The 22,611-nt window shown below is 40.7% G+C and overlaps 1 protein-coding gene across 1 annotated transcript in view; it reads right to left on the bottom strand.

Annotated features, from left to right (window-relative positions):
• The window catches only part of Chd2 (chromodomain helicase DNA binding protein 2), a 124,752-nt gene that overhangs the window by 16,809 nt on the left and 85,332 nt on the right, over positions 1-22,611 (bottom strand). The window contains exons 27-36 of the mRNA XM_005381599.2: positions 22,503-22,544; positions 20,826-20,965; positions 16,304-16,442; positions 16,027-16,177; positions 14,814-14,936; positions 13,046-13,174; positions 11,776-11,916; positions 9,647-9,781; positions 4,791-4,969; positions 1,580-1,679 (exon numbers count right to left, since the gene is read on the bottom strand). Coding sequence (XP_005381656.1) covers positions 1,580-1,679; positions 4,791-4,969; positions 9,647-9,781; positions 11,776-11,916; positions 13,046-13,174; positions 14,814-14,936; positions 16,027-16,177; positions 16,304-16,442; positions 20,826-20,965; positions 22,503-22,544 — 1,279 coding nt within the window. The remainder of the gene's footprint in view (positions 1-1,579; positions 1,680-4,790; positions 4,970-9,646; positions 9,782-11,775; positions 11,917-13,045; positions 13,175-14,813; positions 14,937-16,026; positions 16,178-16,303; positions 16,443-20,825; positions 20,966-22,502; positions 22,545-22,611) is intronic.

Below are 22,611 nucleotides of genomic sequence, written 5' to 3'. Positions count from 1 at the left end.
TAGTAAGACAAGTAGTTCCCACACTAAAGTCATCATACTAAAGATCAAATGGCTGGAATAACTTTATTCTTTTATTACACAAGTAAAATGTTCAATATAAAAAATAAAAAAACAGAAATGTAAAGTCTCCTAAAATCTAATCACCAAGGAAATGACTGTTAATAATTAGGTTCTTATTTTTCTAAGCTTTCTTGTATATTTATATCAATTATAATACAAAAATATTATTTCATATTCTTTTTTCACTTAGTATTTGCAAAAATCATCCCATACACACAGTTATTTCTACAATATTACATTTAATGGTTAAATATTACTCCCATATGGGTATATCACAATCTAACCTATTTCTTATTAGCCTTCCAAATCATTTCCATCATAAGGACATTTAAATCCTTAACTATCCCCTTGAACTAAACTGGTAAAAGCAGAATTATATGTTCTCTTTTGAACTATTTCTACAACTGTCCTCCAAAAATATGGTAATTTATATTCCTAATAGTAGGATATCACTATTTTTTAAATGATACAAACATTTGATAATTAATGAAGCTCTTTATCATTACGCCCCCCGAAGTCAGGCCTTTATCCAAACTTTCACTCCTGTCTAAAGCTCTTTCCCAACCATTTTGTTCTCTTTCCTGGCCTCGCCTGATTTCTTTTACAGACATTTATAATGTATAAATTTGAACTAACAGTAATATTAGTACATTATTCCTAGATGATACTATGTAAAATTAAACTGTAAACAACTTGAGGATACTGCTTCCTAGGCCAGCAGAGCACTGGGCACAGCCTAAGTTCACACAGTAAATACATCTGAGTGCTGATCCTGTCTCTGGCACCACTGCAGGCACTAAGGCCGCAGCAGTGGATAACAAACACAGAATCTCCGCCTTCACAGAGCTGACACATCAGTGTTCTCGGACTGCCCCTAAATGGGTGTTCTGTGGGGCCCACACAGCAAGTCAGCAGATCTGCAGCCAGGCGTGCTGTGAAGGAACACTGGCTCTGCAGCAAGCCACTGTGGCACCCACCCCATACTTCACAGGAGTGGTAGCTCTGGGCTCTGGGAGCCTTCTCATGTTTGCTCCTTTTGGGAGCAGCTGGGACCCCTCTAAATACAAACATGTGGGACACCAAGTACATGTCCCACAAAAGAACATGAAAACTATTTTCTACCCACAATCTTGTTTCCTATTAGCAGCCACCTTGTCAAACTACCATAAGTCCCGTGCACATAGAAGAGTCGGCGGCATAGGGAATAAATGGCCCCAGGATACAAGAACATAAGGTAATGAATCCTTCTCAGGATTTAAAAACACTGGCTCTAATGCATTTCTAATTTTACCCAATAAGCAGCAGTCTTGCCGTCTGAGTACAGGTGCACTAGTGGAGACTGTGCAGTTAAAGTGGTGCAGGAGCACACCATAGAAGGAAGATAAGATGGGCTGCAGACCACACCCACTACCCCACCTGGGCCTGCTCCTCCATCTGTAAATCAACCAGCAACCACCCATGTCCTATGACCATCCCTACTCCTGGAAAACCAATAAGTAGGATTAAATCTGTATTTTACCTCCTCCTCTTGAGATCTTTTCTTATGAGCCATCTTATATAACTTATGTAGTTTTCGAGCATCAAATTCTGTAAACTTAGAAACAAAAATCCATAGGTTTCTAAAAAAAAAAAAAAAAAAAAAGTCACAGTCCTGGTAAATTAGAGAATTAGCATGGTAATTTTTTTATTCACTTTATGCATGCCAAGCTACTAAATTTTGCTGTGGCATACACTCCAAGTGTAGAAACTGAAGTTATAGAAATATTCTCAAGTTTCTGCATCAATAATGCACCTTTTATGCTTCTATCAAAAGAATTTGATTAAGAGGTCTTTTTTTTGTTGTTATTTTTCTCCCAGTACCGGGAATCAAACTCACAACCTTGCACTTGCCAGGCAGGCACTGTGCTATTGAGCTACATCCCCAGCCCCAATTAAGAGGTCTTGAGACGAGGGTGCTGTCAATGGTTAAGCCACCCTAATTTGCATCAATGGCATCCACTGCTGTAGTCCTGTGAGTTTTCCTCCACTGACCCTGCTTTCTGGACTCACCCACAGAACCCATCTTCACCACTGTCTCAGAGGCTGGGACCTCAATTTAGCCGTCACCTCTGTGGTGTCGCACTTCTTTCCTCCCCATTATCACCACCAGAGCCTGGACTTCTCTCTCAGATTCTCAGTGGCTCCTTCTAATGCCATCGTGTTCTCCCTACTGGCATCACTGCACGCAGGGAAGGTATAGAGTCAAATAAGTATTCAGAAAGAGGCACGTGGAGGTACAGAGAGTGGCAGAGTCTCCTACCACCCCAAGCTTCCCAGTGGGCAGTTTCTCCATATATACTCTCGACAGAACACCTATACAGGCTCCCTAACTATAAACCTACTGTGTCAGGTGCCAAGCCATTTGCTTTGCTTTCCAAGGCCTCCTATAAATAGACAGTCTTTTGAACAAATTGCCTTTAAGCCCTTTCAATGTCACTGTCCCTCCCTCTCTCCCTCTCTTCCTTCCTTAGGGAGGGGGGTTGAAGGTTTGTATTTTTTTTTAAGAAACAGAGTCTTACCATGTAAGTTATACAAGCCTTGAACTCACTCTGTAGCCTAGGGTGTCCTCCAACTTTCAAACCCTCCTGTCTCTGCCTCCTGGGTGCTATGACTACAGGCATGTGCCATGTACTACTTTCAGGCCTTTGCTGAAACCTGAGAACATGCTGATGCAGGCAGTTCCACCAGCTTGTCTACGAGCAGCTCAAGTGTAACTGCTTGCCTCTCAGAAGATTTCCCTCCCTGCCTACCCTTCTATAGCCATCTTCTTCTTAGAAGTTCTGTATTTGATCTTGTATTTAGCACTTTATGGTGGACAGTCTCCCAGAAGTCTTGCCTTATACTGTTTTTGACCCTTAAGATCTTTCTTATGAACTACTGCTAGCCAAGATCAAGTATCACAGCCAAAGCCAAATGTAGTGCCTGGGGTAGATCCCAGGTGGGTCAAACAGGCAGATCCAAGTGCACATTAGGAAGTCTCGTTTCATAAATCTATGCACTAGGGTGGTATTTGCTATCTTCTATTAGGTAAAAAGGAAGCCCTATGGTCTAGGTAAAGGAAGAAGTTACTAACAGTGTTAAGAAGAAAAGAAGTAACATTTCAAAGACTTTTACTGATGGGTATGACACATACTAAAGACAGCTTCATGGAAGAAGCCTCATGACAGATACAGACATCTTTTCTTATATCCATTTTTCATTTAAAAAACCAATCTGGGGGGCTGGGGATACAGCTCAGTGGGATAAGCGCCTGCCTGGCAAGCGCAATGTCCTGAGTTCGATTCCCCAGTACAAAAAATCCAGTACAAAATCACCCAGTACCAAAAAAAAAAAAAAAAAAATCTGGGTGTGGTGGTGCATGCCTATAATCCCAGCCCTTGGGAGGATGGGGCAACAGGATCTTGACTGCAAGGCCAGCCTGTGCTACATAACGAGACCACAATTTAAATAAATTAATATCCACCTGCGCTGGATGAAGGAAGGTAATTACACTAAACATAAAGCGCACAGGTTCAAAGTAGCTGAGTTTTTTGGAAAGAGACTTAATGTTACAACTGTTTTTTAAAAATGCCAGTCATGGGGCTGGGGATTTAGCTCAGCGGCAAAAAGCACCTGCCTGGCAAGCGCAAGGTCGTGAGTTCAGTTCCCGGTACCAGAGAAAAACCCCCCAAAAAATAAATAAATAAATAAAATAAAATAAAAATGCCAGTCATGTCTTCTCAAAATATCACAAGTGAGATTGAGCATCTCAAAATATCAAAAGTGAGATTGACTTAAGGGTCAAAAGTGAAATCTTGAGACACAGAAATGCTAACTTGACAGCAAAAGTGGGAAATTCCACACCTGACTTCACGTGATGGGGTACTGTCGAGCCATGTGTGTAACACATGTATGAGATATAAATGAATTCTGTTCAGACTCAGATCCCATCCCCAAAGATATGTCGTTAAACAGAAATAAATATTCTAAAATCTGGAACAGGTCTGTTCCCAAGGATCTCAGATACACAACACTGTAACTGTTTATATACAAACATATATAAAAACTATGCCTTACACGCTAACGTACTTTGATCCAATTGTCTACCAAAGTTTTTTAACCATTAAGGAAGAAGGTAAGAATAGGGAACTGATAGTTCTTTGTAGTTTTAACCTCTGTTTTACTTTATGTATTGGTACAGAATCATCCAATTAGTTGTAGTAGGTATAATATTTTTTTTCTTTTTGAGACACGGTCTTGCTACACAGATCAGGCTGGCTTTGAGCTCACTTTGTAGCCTAGGCTGGTCTCAAACTCGCAACGGTCCTCCTGCCTCAGCCTCTCGAGTTCTGGGATTACAGGCATGCACCACCACGCCTAGCTTAATATTTGAATACCAACCTGAAGTGGGTAAGTAGTTATACTAGATCATTTCTTTCCCTTAACACATTTAAAGAGCGTCTTCTAAAACAGCCACAAAACCAGCATCACTCTTTCTGACATTAACAACATCATCCTGCCCCTTCAAAAGATTGGTCCCAGTGAAACAGCCTATTTCATGAAAAAAAAGTTGAAGCCTACAGGTGCTAATAACAGATGAATTCTGTTAGGAAAAAGATTTTCATTAGGTAGCTCTGCCACCTCTTATTAAACAAAACCCACCCGAACACAGTCAAATCAGACTGGGCAGATGGGAGGCCAAGGTCAGTTACCTCCTCCACAGTTTGATGTGCTCCTGGTCTGAGTAGGCTTTAAGGCACTCGGCTATCCGGTCTCCAATTTTGAGCAGGCAGCTCCGTGTGTGTTCAAGCTGTTCTTGTACGTTAAGTCCCTTGTCAGGTTTGTCCAGCTGTTTCAGTGCCTTTTTCACGGGCCTCATCCTCTCCTTACACTGGAACAGACCAACAAACACAGATGTAAGCCATTTGCGTGAAAGAAGCCTTCCCCTGTGTATAGCATGTGCTAATCACCCACGCCCAGAGAAAACACAGCCACCCCCTGTGCCACAAAATCACTACAGTGGTTAGAAGGTAAGGTCTGCGGAACGGAACAAGTACAGTATTAGCCTCAGAAAACTGACATGCAAGTGCCAGCGTCATCACTTGGAGTTACATGATGACCCCTCAGATTCTTTTTTTTTTTTTTTTTTGGTACCAGGACTTGAACTCAGGACCTTACACTTGCCAGGCAGGCTCTATGCCGCTGAGCTGTATCCCCAGCCCAACCCCTCAGATTCTTAAATGCTGTTTCCTCATCTGCATGAGGGGCACTGTAATGCCTCACAAGGCAGTTATGAAGATCAAATGGGAAATAATATTAAAGGCCTAACTCCCACCATTAACTAGCTAAACACTGTACGCAGGGTGAAACACTAACAAATTTTTGGGCTTGAAAGACAGTAAAGAAAAGGCTTACAGATAAAAGACGGTACACTGAGCATAACAATCTTTCTCTTCTCAACCCCATCAAAACAATAACAGCAACAAAGTACCTAGCAACATGGAAAATGACTTAACAGACCTGAGAAAATGAACTCCTACACCAGCATTATAGTCGGTATAGAACCAACCTGATCTGTGCTATAAAATTCCCTGAAAGGCCAGACGTTTCTGGAAGTACAGATGAGGGTTACCATAGAGACTGGTTTAAACATTGCTTCACAAGTAACAGATACCTAGATTCATAACCGACATGGGCCACCTATAACTGCACTCAGCAACAGATAGGAAGGCAGATTCTCTAGAAAGGACAAAAGAAACAGCTCTGAGCTGGTTGGGTGCACGGGTAAAGGGCAAGGACACAAAGGTGAAAAGAGGACTATACGAACAAATGCTTACTGCATGAACTACCACCAGTATTCTGACTCAGATTCCACAACCAAGCAAGCCAGACCTTCACTCTCCAGTTAGCAGATCAAGAGAAAGTTCACAAAATTTGACAATCCCAGAAGATGAACCAAAAATGTTGACTCTGGTTCACTGGAAGTTTCTCCATGAAGAACTTCAGCCAAATTCCCCCTAAAGTGAAAGCATTCAAAGCCCTACCCACAGGATTTGTGCTTCCAAACAGATGTGCAGTCCCAAATGCTTAGCTACGAGACAGCCGCGGACTACCAAAGCCAGGTGAGGAAGTGTCTAACATGAATAACAGAAAACAAAGAGAAGCATAAAAACCACTGAGAGAACTACAGACAGGGAAAGATCTTGGAAACAAAACATGACAGAAGAAATGAAAAATTCAGAAGGGGAAACAAATTTGAGGGAACCTCCCAGAAAGTAAAAAACACAGTGGAAAGTTTAAAAATACAAAGTTAGAGACCAATATCCAGAGTCTAACACCCTAAAACAAGGAATTCCATAAAGATAAAACTGAGGACTGAAAGGAGACATAAGTATCACAAAATAATCCAAGAAAATTTCTCAGAATTGTAGGATACTCAGCCACTGGGTACCTAGCACAATCAACTAGCACACATGATCATGAAGTTTTATAACAATGAAAACCCTACAAATTTCTATCATTTTGTGGAAATTTCCACAAAGCTACATATTTATGATCTGTGCATTTTTCAGTGTTAAATTTGAAGTATAAAAAAAGATTAAAAATAAAGACATTCCATAAACTGGAAGATACCTGCAAATGACTGTAATAAAAGGGTGTATAAGGGATTCCTACAGGAAGAAAAGATAAACTGCCACGCACAGTGGCACATGCCTGTAATTCCAGTACTCGGGAGGCTAAAGCAGGAGGATCACTGCAAGTTTGAGACCAGCCTAGGCTACACAGTGAGTTCAAGAACAGCCTGAACTACATAACAAGACCATGTCTCAAAGAAAAGGAAAAAAAGAAAGGTAAATTACCCAAAACAGGCTAAGCATATAAAGAGGCAAGTCACTGGAAATATGAATATCCAATAAATATGAAAATAAATGTTCAACTACACCAATCAGTATTTCATAGCCTTCACAAAGGTAAAACTTCAGAAATTTTCAACTGTTTGTAACAGTGGGAAGCAACAACGTGAAATTCATTGCTAGGAGTGCAAATTTCTGTAACTGTTTTGGAAGGTGATTCAACAGCATGTAAGGAAGTGGTAGATGTGCATACCCTATGGATGACCTAGCAGTTCTGGACCAGTCACATGCTGTACAGAAGCCTCTCTGTACAGTACATATGTGTGCACAAGAAAATACCACAAATAATCTCACTGCAGCCTATTTGTGCTCATAAGTATTGGGAAAATGCCAATGTCTATCTAAAGAAATAAGGATGAATTATGGAAGTCATAAAATAGAGTAACACAAAGTATTTAAATCACAGCCATGAGTACTATAAACTTGCTAAATCTCAAAAATGTGAGGGGGAAGCAAGTTACGGGTTACCAGGAGGATACCATTTATATAGTTTTAAAATATAGGAAGCAGCGCTAGTTCTTGTTTATTGAGACATGGGAGGCTGTGTGGCACAGTGGTTAAAGACTCAAACTTCCCTCTTAAGTTTTTAATATGTAAAGGGAAGATGAGCTACCGTAAGAGCTGCTGTGCACACCTAAAGCACACAAACAGTGCCTGGCTGTTTATGTGAGCTATCAGGTAGTAAAATTCTAAAGGACATATAAGCATAAAAATCCAATTCAGAGTAACGGTTACTTCTGGGAGGTAAAAAAGGAAAGAAATGGGGTTTTTTTTTTGGCCGTCACAGGGAGCGAACTCACAACCTCGCGCTTGCCAGGCAGGCGCTTATGCCACTGAGCTATATCCCCAGCCCCCCCAAAAAATGGGTTTAGAATAAGAAATACCAGAGGTTTCAACTTTATATACAGTAATGAAAATTTCAGACATGACAAAGCTTCACAGTATCTATACCAACGCCTATTACATTCCTGAAATTCATTTACGTTCTTTAAAGATTTCACTAAAAAACAAACAAGATTAAATGAGCCTGTATTGATTGACTGAGACAAGTCCTTGCCATGTTACCCAGGCTGGTTTCAAACTCCTGAGCTCAAGTATCAAGTACAATCCTCCTACCTCAGCTTCCTGAGTAGCTGGGACTGTGTGCACATGCTAAAGTGCCTGGTTTATAAATATTTACGTTTTTCAAAATGATGCCATAGAAATATCGGGTATTATTTTCTTATATAAACAATGAGCTAAGGAGGAACTGGGAAACAGATCGGACAGCTGGCTATGTAACAAATTTACTCATTTACTCAATTCACTCAATGACATACTTCTAGCATCTAAAGGGACTACCTACAGAGCCTAATACTTGCCCTCAGAAAGCTCCTAGGCAGAAAAGAGAACTGCAAAAACGAAGATAACCACAAAGAAAGAAATATACACACACAGCATGTAGGTTTTAGAAAATACGGAGAAGGAAGCCAAGAGACAGAAGACTACTTCACAGGACAGGGTCAACACTCTATTGCTTGGTGCCCCAGGCATAAGCATTGTCCAGTTCAGAAGAAGACACTTTCTCTTTTAGCCTGAATGTGCTGTTCAGTGAACTGTGATCTTAGGAAGTTTGGGCAGAAGAGAACACGGAGGGGTGGGAAGGCCAAGAAGGACTGCAACACAATGAAATCTACGCACACAGCTCCAGTAAAGGGCAAAGGGGCCCCAAAGACATGCTGTAGGGTCTTATCCAAACCCAAGCCGACTTAGACTCTGCGCCCTCTCCCCATCATCTTGGTGATCATCTAATGAGGAAATAGAGCCACATTTCGCAGGCGTGTCTCCGCTCTTAGCACCAGCACATGCTCACTACTGCTCTTACACACTCAGCCAAGGCCCTGTGTCAGCTGGCCTGGCTCCTGCCACTCTAGCTATAGAAGTTTCGTGTCATCTCAAATGTTCCGTAGTGCGTACGTGCTCCTGCCACACAGCCTTCGTGCAGGCTGCTGCCTGGCCTTGGCTTATTCTTGCTGCCCTCTTCTCCCGTGACTCCCTTAAGCCTTCCTGACACTTGTGACTAGGTCAATCCCCTTCTCCCAGGACCCCTTCCTTCACAGTTTCTTCACAGGCGCACCACCATGATTCGTGCACTTAGCTATCACTCCTGCTCAACCGGCAAGTCTGAAAGGTAGTTTACTTCTGTTCAGCATGGTAACTCTGGGGGCTGGCACAGACAGCATCCAGTATATGTTAGCTCCGTGAATACTCGATTCCAAAATGCCTCTGAGGGCCCCTACAAACTTTCCAACTGCGGGGCTGGGGATTTAGCTTAGCGGCAAAGCGCCTGCCTGGCAAGCGCAAGGTCGTGAGTTCGGTTCCCAGTACCGGAGAAAAAAAAAAAAAAAAAAAAAAAAAAAAAAAAAAAAACAACTTTCCAACTGCGAACACAGAGCATGAAATCAGGTCCCCAAACTGCTTCTCACTAGAGAACATATAAGAAAATCTCTTTCGCCCAGCCTGGTTTAGAACAGTCTTTAGGCACCAGAGGTGATATGATTCAAAAAAAATATACCAATGCTCTCATCACCTGACGCTCTGGCTACATCTACGAGGGGCAGCAGCCCAGCAAGCGCCAGGGCGCAGATACCAGCATGCTCAAGTTTCAGACTTACAATACTGAAGGTCTCCTGGTCGAGATCATCATCTTCATCCTCTCCGATAGGGACAGGTTCACTTCCTGCTGTAATATGGACAGGACCCTGAGATCGCTTTGATTTATTTGAAGATTTGGCATCACCACCTTTAGGCTTTTTTAAAGAAGAGTCAAAAGGAATCATTGTCACTTATGCAGTCTTGCCTTGCAGTCTCTACTTTTTACCTATGTTGCGCTATTACAGAGGGTAAGTATGAAAGCTTTACTTTATACAAGCCTATGAGATTAATAGTTTACTCATACACTGTTCCCATTTCTGTTCTAAATGTACCTAACTGTAACTTCCATTTCATCAACACTATCTTTGGGGCTTCTATTCTTTCACCTAGAAAATGCAAAAAAAAATGTCACCAAGACATTAACTGGCAAACTGACAGAACTTCCAGTGTATCACGTAGCTGTTTTTATTAACAGCTTACCCTTGATCTAGGAATTTGTAGTATGAACTAAATTATTGTAAATGAGTGAAAGCTACATGAATCAACATTGATAAGTCTTAAAACTACACAGAATAAAAGGTTGCAGAAGTATATACACAACAATTTCATGTAAGAACATTTAAAAACATACACAGCATATAGCACTCTTTGTGGTTATATAATAGGAATTTATAAGCATGAACCACAGATAGGAAGGTGTCACATCAACTTCGGAGAGGTGGGTGAGGAGAAGGAGGCCGAGGTGCCATCAGGAAAGAGCAGTAATATGATGAGAGTGCTCAAAGAGATAGTAATGTGTTTATGAGACACAAAATACATAAATCAGCAAAAAAGCCAGCTGAAGTAAATAGGAAAAAAATGCGAACAGTTGTGATACTGGAGCAGTAAATACTAAGTATTGGGGCTGGGGATTTAGCTCAGTGGCAAAAGCGCCTGCCTGGCAAGGGCAAGGTCATGAGTTCGGTTCCTGGTACCGGAGAAAAAAAAAAAAAAAAAAAAAATACTAAGTATTTGCTAAACTGTTTTTGTGCCTTCATTGCTCAAATATTTTACTTTAAAAAAAAAGAATTTGGGGGTGTGGGGTGATGGGTAAAGCAAGTACTAGGGATTGAACCCAGGGCCTCTGCACTGAGCCATTTTGCTTTTTATGTTCTTCAGACAGTGTCTCGCTAAGTTGCTCAGGTTGGGGTGAATGTGGCATCCATTTGCCTCAGTCTTCTAGACTGCTAGGATTCCAGCTATGAGCCAATATGCCTGGCAAGAATGTCTTCCTATAGGACCATAAATGCAAAGGTATGGTTTATAACAATAAAAATTGGAAAGCAATTTCAATACAGGAGATTTATGTTGCTTGCAATATACTACACCAAAACAAAATCCTACCCACCTATTAAAAAATTATTTTTACATTTATTCACTTAGAAAGTTGTTTACCATACTCTGCTATGTGGGAAGAAAATGCTAGCCACTTGGTCTGATCTTATTTTAATTTTATATTTGTACCTAAACTCATTCAGAGTAATGTTCAAAGCTATTCGTTAAGAAATCAAGAGTTATCATTGGATGGGAGAATTATACCAGATATTGGTTGGTTGGTTGGTTTGAGGAAAGATTAAGTTTAACTGCAAAATTTGTTTTTAGAAGCCAGCAAACAAACATGCAGCACTGTAGCAATTCTGTACTTGGAATGAACTTCCTAAGACTCCCAACAGAAAGACTATGTAACACCAGGGCTTTTCATCTATGTCTATTCCAGCAGTTCTTGATAGTATTTGTTTGGAATCCTAAACCCTATAAATATCCAAATTCATTTGTGGACTGTGCTCCTCTAACATGAATCTAAGAACACATTTCAAGGAGCTACATGGGCATTCACATACCTGTCCTATCTCACTCTGAACATCACAGCTCTCCCCCACACGTAGTAGAAGATCTAGTAAAGGCCTTACATCCTCAATAACACCACAGAGATGGAAAAGTCCCCGTCTCTCTGCAAGTAAGGCTGCAGGCAGCCCTCCAAAGCCCCATCATTCCTGGGTATACTCACAAAACAACAATTATACCAGGCACTCAACCCCACTCTGCATCTATTATCTCAACAGGAACTTCTAACCTCCGGGCATCTCCATAAGCAGAATGGCATCAATACCTTCTCTTTCTTATCTTTTGACTTCTTCCTTTCTTTGTCCCCTTCTTTGTCTTTCCTAGAACTCATTTGTTTCTCTTTGTTCTCTTTGTTCTCTTTCTTCTTCTGCTTTTTTTTCACTGGACTTTTTTCTAAGCCATCATCCTAGGAAACAAATAGGGCTATGAATTTTTCCTATAAACTTTATATTTACTTATTTACTTTCTGGAAAATATAGCACTGCCCCCAATGGCTCATTCTGTGTCTAGACGCTTGTTTCCAAACACAGAACGTTACAACACCTGCCTGCACAAGTCTCAACTCTCCAGTACTAACCAATTAAGCCCGCACAGGCGGACGTGCTTTACTTACGTCACTTCCGTCAGTTCTCACAGCAATGCTTTTAAGACAGGCATTACGAAGTTACAGGTGTAGCTCAGTGGCACAGCACTTGCCTAGCATGTGCAAGGCCAAGGTTGATCCCCAGCACTGCACCCCACCCGAAAAGGCATTATCATTCCCATTTCACAGACACAAAAGACTGAGCCTGAGCAGACTGCATTTCTATCCAGTCAGCTAGAACTGATAAGGTTGCTAGTATTTGAGTTCATATATATAGACTCAAATCCATGCTAGTTCCTATAGCTTCCCACACCGACCCTCTTGGAGCAAATCTCAAAGTTATACATTAAGAGCAACAAAATAAAGCCGCATAAATTTGCATCTCACTGAAACAACACACTCAATAACACCAATTTACTTTTTACTTAACTCAGACCTGCAGTTAAAAACTGGTAGGAGCCAGGGGTGGTGGACCACACCTGCAGCCACAGCACTTGAGAAGTTGAGGCTGCAGCGAGTTCAAGGTCAGCCTGGGCTACATTGGGAGCTCAAGACCAGCCTGAACTACATATCAAGACCCTGTCTCAAAACAAAAAACAAAACAAAAAAACCCTGATAGACCCTGGCCCAAACCTGACCCACAGAGAACTGTTGTTTGGACCTGCTAAACTGCTCAGCAGCTGTCCCCTACTATTAGTCACAAGCTCCTGGGCTAACCACAGTTTCCCTACCACTCCCTCATTCTCACAATTGAAGTTAACTATTGACAGCCATTTATCACTAACACACTTCCATGGTTTCCGGTACTCATGGACACTATGTATGAATTTGACATGGCTGACTGAAATGAACACAGTATACTCAAACACATCAAGGGATTTTATACCAGTTGACCAAATAAATAGGGCTAAAAAATAGTAACAATATCCTCAAATAAAATCCAGCCTCGTACCTTTACTTCTCCCTCTTCTGATGGGTTATCTGAGTGTCTGGGAGACGAAAACTCAACGCCATGCTCATCTCTCAGCCTGGGCGCTTTGTTTTCCTTCTTTACCCGAGGCTTCCTTTTCTTCAGTTTGGCCTGGGGAGAAGAGGAGACTAATCAGAAAACACTGTGACCCTCACAAGGGTCAGCACCCACGTAATTCAAAGAAGAGAAATCAAGGGTACAACCAAATTTATCTGTGGAAGGGGGCACACCCAGTAGGGGCTATCTCTATCCTAAACCACATAAAAAAATCTGTATTCCCTGAACTACTGATTCTGTGTTGTGGCATGAATAAAGCTAAAACTCATCCTAAAAGCTAAAATCCATCTCATTCTAAAGCTAAAATTCAAAAAAGGGGAGGAAACCACTTTACGTATACACATACAATTAAAAATAGCATTAAAGATGATACACTGATGGGGCTGGGGATTTAGCTCAGCGGCAAAAGTGCCTGCCTGGCAAGCGCAAGGTCGTGAGTTCGGTTCCCGGTACCGGAGAAAAAAAAAAAAAAAAAAAAAAAAAAAAAAAAAAAAAAAAAAAAAAGATGATACACTGAAAAACCTAGAAACAAGCTACATCTTAAAATAAGGAAAAAAGCTGGGCATAGTGGCTCACACCTGTAATCCCAGCACACAGGAGGTTGAGGCAGGAGGACAGCCATGAGTTTGAGCCTAGCCTAGACTACACAATGAGTTCAGGGCCAGTCTAAACAACAAAGCAAAATCGTGTCTCAGAAAACAAACAAACAGGGGCCGGGGATATAGCTCAGTGGTGTAAGCGCCTGCCTGGCAAGCACAAGGTCCTGAGTTCGATTCCTGGTACTGAAAAAAACAAAAACAAAAACCCCAAACAAACGTAAGGAAAAGGTCAAAATATTGTTTATCTAGTCAATCAAATATAATAATGTAATCTAAAATAAGTATAAAGTGATCCAGTCTATCTTTCTAGAGCCTAACATGTAACATATTCACCATATTCTCTAGAGAATGATACTAAAACCTTATGACACTATTACTTGCAAAACAACAAGGAACGGGACTGTGCTGACCTTTTTAAATGAAACTGCTTTGACTTACAATGCAAGGCAACTAACACAAATGACACAGAGCTTAGGAGCACTTGAGGCGCGTGCACAGAGGCTGCTAGTAGAGAACACAACTTAAAGTATCTCCTGACTGTGAACTAGGCCTGAACTGAAACAGTAAGTTGGGGAAATAAAAGGAGATAAAGTTCAGATGAATTCATCAGCAACTCAATTGGTGTCTTCCACTGGGCAAGTAAGGTATCATAACTAAGTCCAGTTTCTGAAATAAACTATGGCTTTCCACTGTCCATCTTACTCTTGGAATCCAGGATCACAAGCAGCCCATTTATAACAAACAGGCAAATCCTTCGGTATTTAATGCAGTAACTACAATCATGTTCTCAAACTGAGGAGGCCAGAAACAGCATCAGCACATCTAGACTAGTGTCAGTAGTGAGAGATAAAGATTACTTTGAGGCAATATTTGAAGAAAACGCGGTTTGGAAGAAAGGTACCAAGGTGTTGGGATTAGTTATTAAATGAGTATTTCCACTCTTACCAGCTAAACCACCACTAGGGAGCCTCCAAGGCAGCATCTGACCATGACAAGGCAGCACACTGTGCAGGGAGCAGAGGCCAGCTCTTCCGCCCCAGCCCTGCAGGGACACAGCTGCGCCCGGAAAGAACACCCGGCTGCAGCGCACTCACCTCCTCCCCACCTGCCACGGCCCCCTTCTTCTCCAGGCCCTTCCTGAGCAGCTTCAGCAAGTAGTCCGCTCGGTTCTGTAGCTGCTTCCCCTGGGGCTTTTTATCTGTCTCCACAGGCAGAATCTTCGACAGGAAAGGGAGAGAAGCACCCGTCGACACCCAAGCCCCGGTTAGTGGAGCAGAATAAACAAAGAGCTCAGCACAGTCCTTTCCCCTCCCAACCACCCAAAACACAGATAAAGCCTCAGATCCTATTCTCATGTCCATGGCTCCCAGTCACTGAAAATCCCTCATGAGCCGTTCTCATTTTACAAAATGGGATGGAGAAATCCAGCTCTCCCACTGGCTCCTACCTGTGCTGTTAACAGGGTAGAACAACTCAGGTAGGAGGGGCTTGTGGCTTCATCTGCTAGAGCATCCCAGCCGGCGTGGATTTCCTCCTTCCAGGAGCAGGGAATCCCTGGAGCTAGGTTAAAGCTTCGTTTTAGATTGAAAATGCTTCTTAGAGCATTGCCGGAGAGCACTGAGCTGCTATGCCAGGACATGATTCATTCCCTGCTACCACAGCTGGACTGCTCAGGCCAGACTGGGTTTGGTCTCAGAGCTCATGGCAGGGTGCTGTCACCCTCCTACAACCCAGATGGGATGAGATACTTGGACGTGCCAGGGAGAGCCCTGCTAGGAGCACAGCATGGAGTGAATCCAACTAAATTTGAGTCAGTCAGCTTTCCTTGCTTACAGCTCTAACCACGGCCTTGTTACTTGCAACAGATAGGGTGGGAGGCTCGATTTTGTGGGAGAAGCACAATTTAATTCCACTACAAAAATACCAAGGTGATGCTCGTTCTTTGAGTATAGAACTTAAATATGGTTGTTTCAAATATATTAAACAAACAGCCAAAAACTAAGGCCCAGAAATAAATTTACCCTGGTATTTGTTGTAATGAGATCCAACCTAACATAAGTATGAGAATATTAAGATTTCTCCTAGAATTATCCCAAAATTTCACCTGGCTAGTGTCTTTCCCTTTACTGTCCATAAAACACTGGTAGAGTCCACTAAAGATGGTAACACTTCCAAGGATGAAGAAATCCCAGAAGTTTACTACTGTACTAATATCCAATCTGATCCTCCCTTCTCGAGAAGAGTTAAAAATAAATTAACAGTATAAAAATAGTATATCTTCCAGAACTCTCTAGCTGAGCTACTTACTTTGTCCGTCAGTTTCAGCTCTGGGTCTGTCTTAATTAACTCCCAGTTTCCATAGCCATGTTCATAAATTCCCAGCAGCAGGCGAGAGTCATCCTCCACACCCCACTCTACGTCAAAGTGTGCAGCTTTGACCCGACAGGTCAGGCAGTATCTACAGAGGTTTCAGGACAGGAAAGCATTACAAATGGACCTTTCCAATGTTAGAAGAAGAGCCAATGATGACGTCCAATTGTAACCTACAATGTGCATCATCCACGCCTGTACACAAAACACTCACTTTTTTTTTTCTTCAGGGTCCACAGGGATAGATTTATGAAGCATCTCAAACTCTTCTTCATGTTGGATAATGGATTTCACATTAACCTGAACTCCAGATATCTTGATTGTTGGGCCTCTCCTTTTTCCGGGACCTTTCCCTAAAGAATAAAATTTTATATTACTTAGATGAAAACTTGTTGAAGCTTCACAGAAAACATGTTATCACCAAACCCTAAGCCCTGTTAGTTTAAGAGGTAATACTTAAGACAAAAAAATTTCCTCAATTAACATTTATAAAATAGACTTTTAACGTGTAGGGTTTTTTTTTAATATACTGATGTTTGTAATTGTATTTTAATCTTCTTGCCATAAAATAAAATAAATTAAAAGAAAATGCTGAAGGTATCACTTTAATGCTTAAAGTTTATTCCTTTTATTTACCTACCAATCCCATTATCAGAGTTTTTAGAAACTCTAGTATCTTAAAGATAATTTAGAATTCATCTTTAAAATATCATTACTGAAAAAGTACCACACCATTTTAATACCTAACACATGAAATGATAAAGTACTATGATATATCTAGATGTCCCCCTAAAACCTCATGCTATCATGACAGGACCTCTGGAAGGTGACTGGATTACATAGAGGACACTATAGCTGACTTCCCGTTAGTAGGTAGGGCCTGGGCGGAAGAGGTGAGTCTCTGTGGATGTGACACAGAAGGCTGCATCTCCCTTCCTGGATCCTCCCTTGTGTCTCTGCTTCCTGTCCACTGCACCACAAGGGGCTCTCCTCTGTCACACGATCCTGGAACCACTCAGCTGTGGACTAAAACCTCCACACACTGCAAGCCAAAACAAATCCCTCCTCCTTTAATTTGTGGGCGTCAGATACTGTGTCTCGGCAATAAAAAGGTGAGTAAGACACAAAAGGTTGCCATGAAAAGTTTACCTTCACCTATACTTGAAATTATAAAGATCTGAGAAGTAAAAATAAAACCCCATCACTCTAAAGAGTCCAAGTTGAAATCTGTAAGATAACACCACTTGTTTAAAACTGTTCTCAATAGAAAACTGGCAAAATATGTGGTGATAGCTGTCCCTTAAAAGACACGCATAATCTTGCTCATTAGAAGAAGAATAGGACAGTGTTTACTCCTATCAGGCTAGCAAAAATCCAAACATTTAACAATATATACTATGGCCGAGCGTGGTGGTGCACGCCTGTAATCCCAGCACTCGGGAGGCTGAGGCAGGAGGATCATTAGGAGTTTGAGGCCAGCCTGGGCTACAAAGTGAGCTCAAGGCCAGCCTGAACTGCATAGTGAGACCCTGTCTCAAAAAGACAAAACAAACAACAAACAAACAGAAAAACAATATATACTATTTGTGAGGCTTATACACAGATACTAGTAAACATTACTGGTGATAATAACCCCAGACACAGAAAGGAGAATTTGGCAATATTGAAACAAAGTACTTATGAGGTATAATCAAAACTACAGTAAATATTTAAATGTGAATATTTATTACAGTAAAAGACACATTGCCATTAATCCCCCTCAAAATAAATACCCTCACTTCAAACACACTGATCCCATCCACTTTTTGAGTGGAGTGTCTTTAGTGGCACTGTCATGGCTGCCTCAAGGTATGAATCAATTCCAAACATTCATTTTTCACGGTCATTTTAACTTTGAGGAAGAGCCAGAATTCACATACAGCCAGATCCAGTGAATGAGGCAGATATTCTTACAAGCCTGCCTCACCATAGAAAGGTAGCCAGCAGTAGCATTCACCACATTTTGATCACTTCTGATAAAAATATTTATGAAAGAGAATGTCCAGAACTACCTGCTTCACAAAATGGCAAGAATAATGGGATAAGTGTGTTTCAAGTCAAGTGGACTAGTGGCCATGTATCTTTTAATGAATTTTTAAAAGTAAACATTTCCTCCATTTCTTTATTACTCTGTGTATATATTTTGCCCCAGGACCCAGCACTCCTATTTTTAGAAATCTTCCCCCAAAACTTGCAAGAGCATATTTATTAGACCACACTTATTCTCTGTGGCTTTATTTATAATGATAAAGACTGACAGCTCATATATTCATTACTAAGGAACAAAAAAGTGAATTACCATCTATCTACATAGTAAAATCCTGGGCAATTGTCAAGGAAGGGACAATCTTTACCTAATGACAAGAAGAGCTCTTAGATGTGAAGGTAATCAAGTATATTCTCTTGTAAAAGGAGAAACATACACACATATGCTTAAATTTTTAAAAAAGTAGCAGTGGAATAATAAATGTAAACTACTAGGAATGTGACCAAAGGAGGAAGAAAAGAACAGGGGTGGAAAGTAAGTATGAGACCAAGATACTTCATGTGAACCCTGTTTTACAGTTTAAAAAGCTCAATCAAAGTAACAAGAGTGTTGTCTTAAAATTAAAAATAAATGAAAACAGGAATCTATAAATTAAGTTGGTGGTTTAACCAACACAGAAAACAACTTCAAATAATTTTAAAATATAGTATTTTGACAAGATGTTAAGGGGAATGTATTCTAATTTTTAAAAAGATAAGCAAGGAAATCAAACTTTGCATTTGGGAGTTTTATGGGTAACAATAACACTGGTACTGCTATTTGGAAGTGAATATACATAATAGAGAATAAAACAAATATATATTTATTTTCCTATTTTTTAGGAAGAATATCAATAATCTTCCAAGGGAAATTGAAATATCGGTCTGGATTCAAAATATGCTAAATAACCAGTTTACAGAAAATGCAAATTTTCTATTTCCTATAACAAATTATACAATGCCAAGAGGAAGCAGTCAGATCCAGAATGTGAACATGTGTAAGAAAATAAGAGATGTGGAGACAATAGGACATAATAAGGAAGTTATCTCTATGAGACTGAAAAAGCAAAGAATAGAACAGTCTGTGTATTATGCTACCAGTGATTTGTGTTTAAAGTGGAGAAGTGCCAGGCATGGTGGCTCATGACTGTAATCCTAGCACTCAGGAGGCTGAAGCAGGAGGACAGCTGTGAGTTTGAGGCCAAGCCCGTCTAGGCTACATAGTGAGTTGAAGGCCAGTTGAACTACATAGTGAGATCTACCTCAAAAACTCACTCACACACACACACACCCCCAAAAAAGGAATTATCTACTTTTTGGTAAAAAATGTGCATCTTAAAATTTCTCAGAAAGATGAGAGACAGGGATACATGTTTTTTCAATTCTGAGCTATGTAAATATTTTTATTCAAAACAATTACAAAGAAGAAACACTGTAACTTTACAGCTAGTTTTAGCTGCTTCCTGCATGCTATAAAAACACATATTTATATCACTGTCCAAGCTATTAGGCTATTTAAATTTCATTTACAAAAAACAAGCTTTAAGAAGTTTTTACTTTACCTTTAAAAAGTTGTACTATATCTGAAATATTTTTAAATTCTATTAATTTCAGAAGTATCCTTAAAATTAAATCCCAAAGGACAAATACTCATTTCCTAATAATAGCTAAACTACAAGCCAGATACTATATAATGTTATTCAATTAATCATCCAAAGCCTTTGCTTACTATTACACCACTGTGCACATGAGATAGGTGTGAGAGTAAAACAAGATCTTGTCCAAGATCTTGTAACTAAGAAAGAGCAAATCCAAAATTCCAGGAATCTGGCTACTTCCAGGGCCTCGGTGCCAACAGAACCTCCGAAGGGTAGCCTCACCTAGCACAGTAAACAGTAACACAAGAATGGGGAAAACGACACACATAAACCATGGCCTGGAAAACACAGGAATATAGCTTCACTCCTATAAGGTAACTTCTGAGCTCTCTCCTTATAAGCATCCCTACACCTCTTCCTTTTAAGCTATCACACAGGACAGGCAAAAACATCTCTGATGTCTGTCTAAGAGAAAACACATCACATATCAAATCTAGGTACAACGAACTCCAGTGGCATGAAAATCTCAATGTAACAAAAATGTTTACAAGGGCTGGGGATTTAGCTCGCGCTGCACAGCACCTGCCTGGCAAGCGCGAGGTCGTGAGTTCGATTCCTGGTACCGGGGGGAAAAAAATGTTTACAGTATTCATACAATATTTCATTTCAATTATTTCTCTGAGTTATTTACACTTGACCCAGTTTAACGCTACTGTACGTATATCCAAATAATTAAGGACCTCATACAATCCCTCACTTGCAACCAAAATACAGAGGCCTCCACTTGGTGTTGACCCTCAGGTTTTTATTTCAGCCAAACCAATTTACACTTTTATAGCAACATAAAAGAAACCACTTCATTTTGTTCATTGATCTGTACCTTCCAGAAATCCACTTCATTTGTGGGTACCTGGTCCATGGCATCTCAGAGCCCTGAGCTCACAGAAAGGCACCTTAGAACATGCACCTCAAGGCATGAGCTATGTGTGGGGTTCAGTACAAGTTGTTTTCCAAAGCTCTTCAGCAAAGAACATCTGATCTTGAAGAGGTACTGAAGGGGACTTGCTGCCTTACCCTCGCTAGCATTTTCTTTCAGCTGTTCTTCATATTCCTGCATTGCAGACACACAGCTGTTGTGAATCAGTTCACCCAGGCGCTTCAGGTCTGCCACAGACTTATCCACCAGCTCAGCATCACGGGCTATGCACTCCAGCCTGAGGAATGATAAATATGGAGACATAGTGTCTACATTTTAAAACATCACATGAGAGCTGGGGATACAGCCCAGCGGCACAGCACCTGCCTGGCAAGCGCAAGGTCTTGAGTTCAATTCCCGGTGCCAAAAAAAAAAAAAAAACATCATATGAAATTCCAGTAGTCTCTCATAAGCTTGTCCCTACAACGACAGTTTTTCTGCCTTTCTTTACAGGGCGTTCAAAGGATTATTGTAAAAGAAGAATTCTTGGACAATATGTAATGTCCTGGGTTTAATCTCTAGCACCAAAAAAAATTTTTTAAACCAAATCCTTAGTCACTGAGAGATAATGCACTCATTTTCAAGAGCTGTGTCTCGGAATATGCCACAAGTAATTCTCGAAGTCAGAAAGACAAGCTTATTAGATAAATCGGCCATCTGCTTCTGTTCACAGATTGTTGAAGACATCTACTGAAACATCTACTTTGTTCACTGCAGTCTTCCTAGGAGCACAGTATAGTTCCTTCTACAAGGTACTCAGCTGATCTCTAAGTCATGGAGCCCATGAACACAAAGACTAAAAATCGGGCTGCCAAAAGGTACCACATGTTTTCTACATCCTCCTGGCTTTTACAGTTATGGCTCAAAGAGAAGCATTTTACTTCGGGGTGGCAGCCTGCAGAGAAGCACTTTTCAGTTTCATCGTGAGTTATTATTATACGTCACTACTTCCTTACCACATGGAAGAACAACACAAAAACACAGGCTTGGAACTTTCACCAGCTCCAGAAGTTTAGAAGTTTATCACAATTCCTTTAAGGGCACTTTTCTTTACAAAGCAAAATACTTAACTATGTGAAATAGAGCCATGTCTTAAAATCTAACTGCTCAATATATATACACACATACTTTTTTTTTTAGTTTTGTTTTGGTGGGGGTTTCTTTTTGAGACAGGTCTTACTATGCAATTCAGACTGGCCTTCAGCTCACTTTGTAGCCTGGCTGGTCTCGAACTAGTAACGATTTTCCTGCCTCAGGCTCCAAAGTGCTGGCATTACAGGCATGCCCATACCCAGCTTCTGAATTCATTTTTTTTGAATGCTTGTTGAATAATGCTAACGGTTAACCTCTTTGTTACTACTGGGAAGGTAATGCAAGTTCTTTAATTTTCATGACACCTTCCTAAATTAGTAAAAGATTTTTGAAGTCACAAAGAATCTTTCTCCTTCCACATTATTAAGTCTAAGAACTAAAATGCAAATAGTAACTACATATGCTCTTTCTCACTGGAGTCAACTGAACTCTCCTGGAAATCACTTCGCACACTGCGTAGTTTCGCATGCACCTGCTCCAGCTCCCTCACTGAGGGAAACCTCTGGGTAGGCTGTCTCTGCTGCAACCTTCCAGAGAGGGACACCCACCCAACATGTCAGTGTTCATAAAAGGATGTTTCCAGAAACAGTGTTCCCAACATTATTATTAAATGGAAAATACTGCCAAAAGAACCTGCTATATAATAAAACTGCAAAGAAGGATAAGACTATTACAGAGCTTACCGTTCAAGAGGGAGACCAAATTTCTTATAAGCCTTGATGAACCTAAGGATATGATCAATAAAATACATTAAAATCAGAGACTTTAGTTATGTTAATGCCAACATATCCT

Source organism: Chinchilla lanigera, unplaced genomic scaffold (genome assembly GCF_000276665.1).
Source record: "Chinchilla lanigera isolate Chin_1 unplaced genomic scaffold, ChiLan1.0 scaffold00015, whole genome shotgun sequence".
In the NCBI taxonomy this organism is placed as follows: Eukaryota; Metazoa; Chordata; class Mammalia; order Rodentia; family Chinchillidae; genus Chinchilla; species Chinchilla lanigera.
This window is presented reverse-complemented; position numbering and strand designations above follow the sequence as displayed.